The sequence below is a fragment of the Motacilla alba genome, chromosome 2 (genome assembly GCF_015832195.1).
Source record: "Motacilla alba alba isolate MOTALB_02 chromosome 2, Motacilla_alba_V1.0_pri, whole genome shotgun sequence".
In the NCBI taxonomy this organism is placed as follows: domain Eukaryota; kingdom Metazoa; phylum Chordata; class Aves; order Passeriformes; family Motacillidae; genus Motacilla; species Motacilla alba.
Window position 1 is genome coordinate 151,932,633 of NC_052017.1, and position 10,185 is coordinate 151,942,817.

The 10,185-nt window shown below is 52.8% G+C and overlaps 2 protein-coding genes across 2 annotated transcripts; one reads left to right on the plus strand and one right to left on the minus strand.

Moving 5' to 3' along the window:
• Positions 1-1,556: 1,556 nt before the first annotated feature.
• LOC119698233 (NAD(P)(+)--arginine ADP-ribosyltransferase 2-like) lies at positions 1,557-2,315 on the minus strand. The gene has a single exon (XM_038129924.1). The coding sequence runs from the start codon at positions 2,313-2,315 to the stop codon at positions 1,557-1,559; it is 759 nt and encodes a 252-aa protein (XP_037985852.1).
• Positions 2,316-7,505: 5,190 nt separating this feature from the next.
• Positions 7,506-9,675, plus strand: LOC119696998 (erythroblast NAD(P)(+)--arginine ADP-ribosyltransferase-like). The gene is made up of 3 exons (XM_038126969.1): positions 7,506-8,251; positions 9,038-9,225; positions 9,575-9,675. Exons 1-3 carry the CDS (start codon positions 7,506-7,508, stop codon positions 9,673-9,675), a joined length of 1,035 nt encoding a protein of 344 aa, XP_037982897.1.
• Positions 9,676-10,185: the final 510 nt, after the last annotated feature.

The following is a 10,185-nucleotide window of genomic DNA, read 5'->3' on the forward strand; positions in this document are numbered from 1 at the left end:
GCCCCAGGTCACACAGCCAGCTCCACTGGTCACCCACCAGCACCCTTTGGTCCTTCTGCAGAGCAGCTCCAGCAGGTCATCCCCAAAAGGACTGCCACTGAGGACTGTCCCTCCCTGGGGGCAGGACCTGCCTTTGTCCTCTAGAACCTCCCAATTTCCAGCCTTTAATGTCTTTCTGAAGTGCAGGATGTGGAAGGATGCTCTGCCTGGAATGTGGCCAAGGGTCAGTGCCCCATTTGCAGCCATCGGGGCTGCATTGACAGGTGCTGATTTTGGTGGTGATTTGGCTAAAACCAGCCCAAATCACCAATGCTGAATTGGCAACTGAGGGTGAAGCACCAGAGCTGGGCCTGGCTGTCCATTATCTGACCCTGGGAATGTCCAGTCCCCTCTCAGACAGGGATTCCTCTCCCCTGCTCCTGCTTGGAATGAAATATGTGTGAGGTTCTTGCCCCTGGATGGGGATGCTCCTCAAGAGAGGAGGTTGAGAGAAAGAGACATTCCCACAAGTGTTGATGTGGGGAGTGACATTGAGCCCTGCTGAAGAATTTTGACTCTTTGCTGGCTGTAACAGATTTATTTAATAGAATTATTGTGATAGATTTGATTTGATTTAATAAAATGGATTTGCACAATTGCCTTGGTGGCCACACTGGCCAGGGTGGCTGTGGTAGCCTTGTGGCTGCAGTAGTCTCGATGATCTTGGTGGCCATGGCTGCCACAGTGACCACAGTGACCTTGGTGACCTTGGTGGCCTTGTGGCTCAGAGGATGCTGGTGGCCACTGCTGGGACCACGGTGGTCTGGAGGCGTCCTCTGTGGTGGAAAGGAGCCATGGGGATGCTCCCACCTGGGGGATAAAGAGGGGCATAATGGAAGGCCATGTGGGGAGTGACGGGGTCGGAGATGGCCATAATGGGGGGTTAGGGGTGACAGGAGAGATGGGGGCCATGAGGGGATAGGTGACAGGGTGTCAAGGGGGCCACAGGGAGGTTGGGGGCCAGGAAGGTCCTGGGATCATTGTGGGCTTAGGGATGTTAGGGATCAGGGGTTGCCATGGGGTTGACAGGGGGTGACACAGGTTCAGAGAGGGAGTACCAGGGAGGGTCCTGGCCCACCTGCATTCAGCACACAGGACCCATCCCAACTGCACTGCCTTTGGCGTGGAGGGACAGGATCGGTACAGAGGGTTCCCTGACTTTGTCCCTGTCCACCCCTGGAAGCGGTGTCCCTGTCCCTGTCTCCCTTCAGATGTGGGGATCTCCATCCTTGGGCCCTGTCATGGGCCTTCCTATCCCCATGCCCTCAATCAGTGACACCAGATTTGGTGTCCCTAGCATGGCATGTCTCTGTCCCCAGACTCACAGTGAGTGTCCCCACTCCTTGTGCCCTGTCATGGGGGTCCCCTGTCCACAGTTAGTGTCTCCACCTGTGGACTTCCATGTCCCCCCACCTACAGTGAATGCCCATGTTCCCACATCCCCAGTGAGTGTCATGGTCCCCTGTGCCTTATTATGGGTGTCCCCATCCCCCCAGGATGTCCCCTGTGCTGTCACCTCACAGCCACGCGCAGTTGTGTTTGCTGAAGGTCCCGGTGGAGCGGAGACTGATCCACGTCCTCTTCCCAATCCGGTTGACTTTGGTGACCTCAAAGGTTTCGTATGGAGGGATTAGCACCTCTTGGTTGCTCAGATAGAAGGAAAAAGCCTGGATGTCCACACCGTGGCAGGTGCGAATCTCAAACAGGGTGTTCGTCCCGTACTTCTTGGCAACCTCTCTGCTCCGGGACGTTGATGTGAATTGACCGAACCGGACCTTCTGGCCACTCCGTGCCTGGAACTGGACATCATGCACACCCCGGAACACGTGGCGACACTGCCCGTTCTGAGCCTGCCTCAGTGTCACCAGTGCCTGGGTCAGCAGGAAATGCAGCGTTTTGAAGTGGAAGTTTTTCCGGTATTCCTGGCGAGAGTGCCCAGCTGCACGCACGGCCGCGTTGAAGTCCTTGTAAATGTCCTTTGTTGAGTAAGCCATGACAGCAATGGCCTGGGCTGAGGACGCCAGAGGGGACACATGGGAGCCCCGCTTGCGCCACTCAGTCTCGGCCTTCACCCAGGTCTTGGCAAAGAGAGGATTCTTCTGGAGCTCAAATTGGTAGATGGATGGCAATGCCTTGGTCATGGCAGGGCCACAGCCCTGGTACTGGTCATCGAAGGAGTCCTGGGCCATGTCCAGGGGCACCACCTTGATGGCCACGGTGGCCATGGTGGCCACGGTCATTGCCAGCAGTGCCAGGGTGTGAGCCAGGAGGGCCATGGTGGGGAGGGGCCACCAGGAGCAGCGTGGGACACTGGGGGACCAAGAGGGACATGCTCAGGGGACAATAAGGGCACATGGGTGTACAAGGGAAGGGTTCCTCTATGATGGGCTGAGGAGGGGCCCTGGTGTCAGCCTGGGCTAGAGCTGAGGGGCAGTTCAGGCCAGAAGACCTACGGACACATCCTTGCATGCTGAGCCCAAATCCTGGGGTTATTCCTGGACTCCCCAATGTCCCTCAGAAACACAGGACAATAATCCCACTCTCATGATCACAAGTCCCCAACCACTGGTGTCCCCCTGGTGACCCCCAAGAACTTGATCCAAATTCTGGGGTCACTCTCTATTCCCCAACATTTCCCACCATGACCCCCATCCCACTCCGACAATGCTCCCTCTGGGCTTATCATTTGTGTCTCCCCAGTGTTGTCCCAGTGCACACAAGACCCACAACCCCATTCCCAGTACCATGTCCCTTCCTCCCTTGTGTCACCCTGTACCCTCTAATGTTCCCCAAGCCAAACCCTGGGAACTATGCCTGACCTCCCCAATGTCCTCTCAGTGTTGCACCACTCGCCACTCCCAATCCCAGTCCTGTGTTTGCCCTTCTGGGGTCCCCCCAGTGCTCCCCAGGAACTCAATCCTGCTCCCACACCTCTTAGACCTCTTGTGACCCAGGCCCCTCAGGAAACTCACTGAAAATTCTTAAAGCTACTCCCTCACCCACCCCAGTGTGCCCCTCAGCCCTGTCCCACAACCCAATGCTGCTCCCAGTCCCATGACCCCTTTAGCGTCACCCCGGGACCCCAACCCAAATCTGGGCATCAGTCCCGGTCCCCACAAGGTCCCCCTGGAGCCCCCCATGACCCCAGTCTGCCACCCCAGTCCCATGTCCCTCCCTCAAATGTCCCCAGGGCTCCCCACAAGTCCCGGATACCGTAATTGGTCGGAGTGAACTCCCTGATGGAACTGGAGGTGTCAGAAAGCCGGAATTCTTTCTCAGCTCACACTCACAGCAGATCTCTCCTGGTCCTGCAGCTCAGGAGGTACTTTGCCACAGGGTATTTATCCACCACAATGATAAATATTCATTGCAATCAGCTTCTTATCTAATACAGAATCAGCTTTTCCTCAAGAAATAATTTGCATGGCTCCACCTCTTTCTGGAAGTTCTTTTCTTGTCCTGGAGGGCCATAAAAATGGGGTCTCTGGGGGCCATTTCCACTGAGAGCCCCAAAAGCCCAGATGACCTCACCTGCAACTTTTGCTCTGGGCAGGTGCTGCTCCTTCCACGTTAACAGACTTTGCCAAAAAACCCTCATTGATGTTCCCTTTATCTGGTTCTCCACAGGCTGCAGCCACATTCATCCTGTCTATCCACACTTTTACATCCTTTTCATGCTTTTGCCAGGCAGGCTTTAAGCTCTATCCAGCACCTCCAGGGGAACTGAAACTTTCTATTTGTTTTCTATCAACTGGCACTTCAGAGGAGACCTGTGGGATGCTTTTCCAAACAACTCAATCAGCCAGGGTTGGCCCAGATGAATGTGGGTCATAGCAGGGACAGTTCTCCTCATCCAAGAGGCCAGGAAATCCAATGTGGGACAAAAGTTTATGGCATATACTCTGCTCGCCATAGCTGCAAGAAGATGTGGAACAAGGGGCGGAGCTCAATGTGTTACAAAGAGCTCTGGAATTGGCAGTGAGAAGAAGAGCAACCATAGGAACTCACTTGCCATCTGCTTTGAGCATTGCTCATGCCCATGGAGCCATATGCAAAAAAAGAAGTCAACAAACAGCACAGGGATCTCTATATAGAAACAAAGAACAAATATTGATCCAACTTGATTCCACCCAGCTGCCCAAAGGAGTGGTCATAGTAAAATCAAGGGCACAGCAGCTTGGAGATTGACAAATCTGTGTGGGAAATCGACTTGCAATAAAGCTGCACAAGAGTTTCCGCAACAAAGCATCCTGGTGTCAATTCCTGAGAAAGGAATTTCACCCCCAGAGGTGAGGTCTGGATAGGGTTTGGCAGGTTGAAATTTTGCTCCTTATCTAAAAGCCCACAATAAAGAGGATGGTTACTCCCATTTGCTGCCACAATCACTCCACATCTCCCCACTTTCACGTCCTTTTCAAGCTTTTGCCTGTTAGTCTTTAAACTCCACCCAGCGCCTTCAGGGGTACAGACACTTCCTTTCCTTTCTCCTCTTTCACAACCCCCAGCACCCCAATCCTACTCCCACTGTCCCACATCCCCCCCAGTTCCCCCCAGTCCCACTCCCAGCTGCTCACTGAGTTGCTGTCACACCTCAGATACCAAATGGGATCTCCTATCAGATGACATCCCTGTAGGCACCTTCAGCCTGGAGATGATCTCTTGGAGGAGTGAGTGGGAAGTCACCTTGGTGTGATGGGAGAAGTTCTGGGCTCCCCAAGAAGGAATCCACCAGTAGCAGGAGATACCTGAGCCCATGTTGGCATGGTAACTCAAAAAATCCATTTGCCAGTTATCATTGCCGCCACTTTTAATGAAGAGATGGGACTACTGATGGGCTACCATTGGATTCATTGCTCAGATAAACAGCAGTCTCAGAGGCCATGAGATTTTAGAGGAGCAGGCAGTTGGCCATAGCACAAAGTAGTCACAAGTTCTTTGTTGCAAGATACTAGATAACTTTCTAATCCAATGGACTGTTCTTTTGCTTTTCTAACACCGATCACCTTTATTTACTTCTACTGCACTGCAGATGTTTTTACCCCTTGGGATTTTAAAGGTAAAAGAAGCCTAAGGGCTTCTCAGGTACACACATGTGTTTCTATTATAACTCCTAAACTCTTCACTTACACTGTGCAATCACATTGCTGCACTACAGACCCCTCACCATCTTACCCAATACAGTTTCTTACTTACTTAAGGCATATTCTTACTCACAACCATGGAAACATAAGGTTAGGATGTTTCCACAAAATGCCTGTGCACTTTCTTCTTACACCAATTCAAGCTCCTTTCAAGGCTGCAGATCAAACCCTCCTGAATGCAGGGAAGCTTTTGTCTTTCCATTTCCCACAGTCAGTAATCCCTGGTAATGTTCCCTCTTTCAGTGATGACGGGAGGTGATGGTTTTGAATTCAGAGGGTTCTTTTTAAGGCATATTTGGCATTGCTCTGTAACAGACATGACAATTTTGTCTTATGGACAGTCAATTTTTTACCTGCCCAACTCAATCCAGGCCTCACCTCTGGGGGTGAAATTCCTTTCTCAGGAATTGACACCAGGATGCTTTGTTGCGGAACCTCTCCTGCAGCTTTTTTGCAAGTCTATTTCCCACACAGATTTGTCAATCTCCAAGCTGCTGTGCCCTTGATTTTACTACGGCCACTCCTTTGGTCCACTAGGTGGAATCAAGTAGGATCAATATTTGTTCTTTGTTTTTAATTGGAAATCTCTGTGCTGTTTGTTGAATTCTTTCTTCGCATATGGCTCCATGGGCATGAGCAATGCTCAAAGCAGATGGCAAGTGAGTTCCTATGGTTGCTCTTCTTCTCACTGCCAATTCCAGAGCTCTTTGTAACACATTGAGCTCCGCCCCTTGTTCCACATCTTCTTGCAGCTATGGCGAGCAGAGTATATGCCATAAACTTTTATCTCACATTGGATTTCCTGGCCTCTTGGATGAGGAGAACTGTCCCTGCTATGACCCACATTCATCTGGGCCAACCCTGGCTGATTGAGTTGTTTGGAAAAGCATCCCACAGGTCTCCTCTGAAGTGCCAGTTGATAGAAAACAAATAGAAAGTTTCAGTTCCCCTGGAGGTGCTGGATAGAGCTTAAAGCCTGCCTGGCAAAAGCATGAAAAGGATGTAAAAGTGTGGATAGACAGGATGAATGTGGCTGCAGCCTGTGGAGAACCAGATAAAGGGAACATCAATGAGGGTTTTTTGGCAAAGTCTGTTAACGTGGAAGGAGCAGCACCTGCCCAGAGCAAAAGTTGCAGGTGAGGTCATCTGGGCTTTTGGGGCTCTCAGTGGAAATGGCCCCCAGAGACCCCATTTTTATGGCCCTCCAGGACAAGAAAAGAACTTCCAGAAAGAGGTGGAGCCATGCAAATTATTTCTTGAGGAAAAGCTGATTCTGTATTAGATAAGAAGCTGATTGCAATGAATATTTATCATTGTGGTGGATAAATACCCTGTGGCAAAGTACCTCCTGAGCTGCAGGACCAGGAGAGATCTGCTGTGAGTGTGAGCTGAGAAAGAATTCCGGCTTTCTGACACCTCCAGTTCCATCAGGGAGTTCACTCCGACCAATTACGGTATCCGGGACTTGTGGGGAGCCCTGGGGACACTTGAGGGAGGGACATGGGACTGGGGTTGCAGAGTGGGTCCATAAGTGGCCTCAGCAGGACATTGTGGGGACAGGAGGTGATGCCCAGATTTGGGTTGCGGTCCTGGGTTGATGCGAAAGGGGTCATGGGACTGGGAGCTTGACTGGGGTGTGGGAGAGGGCTGAGGGGCACACTGGGGTGGGGTAGACAGTGGCTTTAAGAATTTGGGTGAGGTTCTTGGGGGGCCTGGATTCACAAGAGGTCTAAAGAGGAGTAGGATCAGGACTGAGTACCTGGGGAGCACTGGGGGGACATCGGAAGGGTAAGCACTGGACTGGGATTGGGAGGGGGGCAGGTGGGGCACTGAGGGGACACTGGGGGGGTCAGGGATTGTTCCAAGGGTTTGGGCTGGGGACCTGCAGATGGGCTTGGGTGACACTAAGGGGAGAAGGGACATGATACTGGGAATGTGGTTGTGGGTCTGGTGGGCGCAGGGACAACCCTGGAGGGGGCATAGAGGTCTGATTCTGGGAGTCACTACAAAGGGGAAAGGGAGTGATCCCAGAATTTGGATCAAGTTCCTGGGGGTCACCAGGGGGACATTCGTGGTTAGGGACATGTAACCATGGGAGAGGGATTGCTGTCCTGGGGTTCTGAGGGACACTGGGGAGTCCAGGAGTAACCCCAAGTTTTGGGGTCAGCATGCCAGGATGTGCCCACAGGTCTTCTGGCCTGAGCTGCCCCTCAGCCCTGCTCTAGGCTGACACCATGGCCCCTCCTCAGCCCCTCAATTGTCCCCTGAGTGCGTCCCTCTTTGTCCCCCAGTGTCCCACACTGCTCGTGGTGGACCGTCCCTGCCATGGCCCTCCTGGCTCGTACCCTGGCACTGCTGGCAGTGACCATGGCCACCGTGGCCATCGAGGTGGTACCACTGGACATGGCCCAGGACTCCTTCGATGACCAGTACCGGGGCTGCAGCCCTGCCATGACCAAGGCATTGCCATCCATCTACAAGTTTGAGCTTGAGAAGAATCCTCTCTTTGCCAAGACCTGGGTGAAGGCCGAGGCTGAGTGGCGCAAGCGGGGCTCCCATGTGGCCCCTCTAGCGTCCCCAGCCCAGGCTGTGGCTGTCATGGCCTACACAATGAAGTACCTATACAAGGAGTTCAACACTGCCGTGCACACGGCCGGGCACTCCCGCCAAGAATACCGGAACAACTTCCACTTCAAATCATTGCATTTCCTGTTGACCAATGCCCTGGTGACACTGAGGCAGGCTCAGAATGGGCAGTGTCGCCACGTCTTCCGGGGCGTGCGTGACGTTCGTTTCAAGGCACAGCGTGGCCAGAAGGTCCGGTTTGGTCAATTCACATCGACGTCACTGAGCAAAGAGGTTGTCCAGCATTACGGGACAGACACAATATTTGAGATTGAGACATGCCATGGTGTGGACATCCAGGCTTTTTCCTATGATCCTAGCAACCGTGAGGTGTTGATCCCACCATACGAAACCTTTGAGGTCACCAAAGTCATCCGGATTTTTAAGAAGGCACGGATCAGTCTCCGCTCCACCGGGACCTTCAGCAAACACAACTGCGCGTTGCTGTGAGGTGATGCCACAGGGGACAGCCTGGGGCATGGGGACACCCACTGAGGGCATGGGGACATCCATCATGAGGCTCAGAGGACAATGACAGACCCTGGGGTTTAGGGACAGGGACATGGGCACCCCCGATATTTTGGTGGACAAGGACACCCACAGCTGGGGACAAAGACAGGGAACACCCCGTGAGAATGTGGGGACTGGGACACTCAGCACTGGGGACACCCACTGTGGACAGGGGACACCCATGACAGGGCAGAGGGATGGAGACCCTCACATCTCGGACGAGATAGGGATGGGGTCAGGGACAGGGACAGGGACAGGGATGGGGACAGGGACAGGGCAAGGGACAGGGACAGATGTGTCTTTTTGACAGAGGTGCATCCGACTTCTTAATGGTTTAACAAACTATCACTTACATAAAAACTTTTGCCTTGCTGCCCTAAATTCCTTCAGTGTCAAGCTATGACACTGCCAAAGCCAGTGCTGTGGGGACAGGCTCTGTGTGCTGGACATCAGTGGGCCAAGACCCCTCATGGCACTTCTTGAACCCCTGTCACCCTCTGTCACCCACCATGCCACCCCATGACTTCCCCAAACCCCTGTCACCCCCAAGCCCACCATGACCTTCCCCGAACTCCCTAGTCCCCGTACCCCTCTGTGCCTAACTTGACACTCTGTCACATGTCACCTCGTGGCCCGATGTCTGCTTTCACCCCTTACCCCACATTATGGCCAACCTCCTCACTCCCTATATGGTCTTCCTGACTTGCCTCTTTTTCCTCCAGATGGGAGCATCCCCAGGGCGCCCTTGCGCCACAGAGGACTCCTCTTGGTCACCGCAGCCCTGGCAGTGGCCACCGGGACCCTCTAAGCCACGAGGCCAACAAGGTCACCAAGGTCACCAAGGTCACTGTGGCTACCACGATCACCAAGACTCCCTGCGCCACAAGGCTACCACAAGGCTTTCTCCACTGTGCACACAAAGGCCATTGTGCAAAGCCATTTCATTAAATGATTCAATCAAAACACTTCTATTAAGAAAATCTGTCAAAGCCAGCAAAAAGTGGTCAATTCTAATGGGGGCTCGATGTCACTCCCCACACCAACACTCATGGGATTGTCTCTTTTTCTCAGCCTCAAGGAGGATCCTTGGGGAGCATTCCCTTCCTGAGGGAGGAACCGCACACACATTTCATTCCCAGCAGGAATAGGGGAGAGGAATCTCTGTCTGAGAAGGGACTGGATGTTCCCAGGGTCAGATGATGAATGGTCAGACCCAAATTTGGTGCTTCAGCCTCAGTTGTTGTCGGGGTCTCCCCCAGGTCAGGGTGACCTCAAAAGGTGGAAAAGTCTCTTTCCCAACCCGCGCTTCCGAAGAAAGACTCGGGAGTCTTCGGCTGTCAGTCTGAAGGTTGTTTATTGAATGTTATCTAAAAGATTTTCTCCTGAGCTGCTGAGGTCTGCTCAGCTGGTCAGCCAGAGGCACATTGCCCTCCCATGGGCTGGTGTTGTCTTTATTACTATACGCCACGTACATGATATTCACAGTTTTGTCCCAATACCTATCACCCATGTTAGACAGTGACTTTCTACTCTAAACCAATCTGTGAATGCCAACGTCACCCGGAACATGGAGGTTAGGAAGAAGAAAGAAGAAGGACAGGGCACACCAAATCCCTCCATCTTGGAACTCCTGGCCTCCCTGTATGAAACCCAGACCCTCATGTACAGAGGTCAAAACCCCCATGTACAAAACCTTCATCCTGTGATTATTACTGTTGTGCTATCTAAACTTTTGTGACTTGTAATTCTTCATACACAGTTGGTAATTTGTTCCATGGGCTAAGATCAAAACCCCACGTGTCCTAAGCTGCATGCCAGGCTCTCAGAGCCCCCTGGTAGCGGCTCGGGCCATCCAGGGCACGCCGAGAGC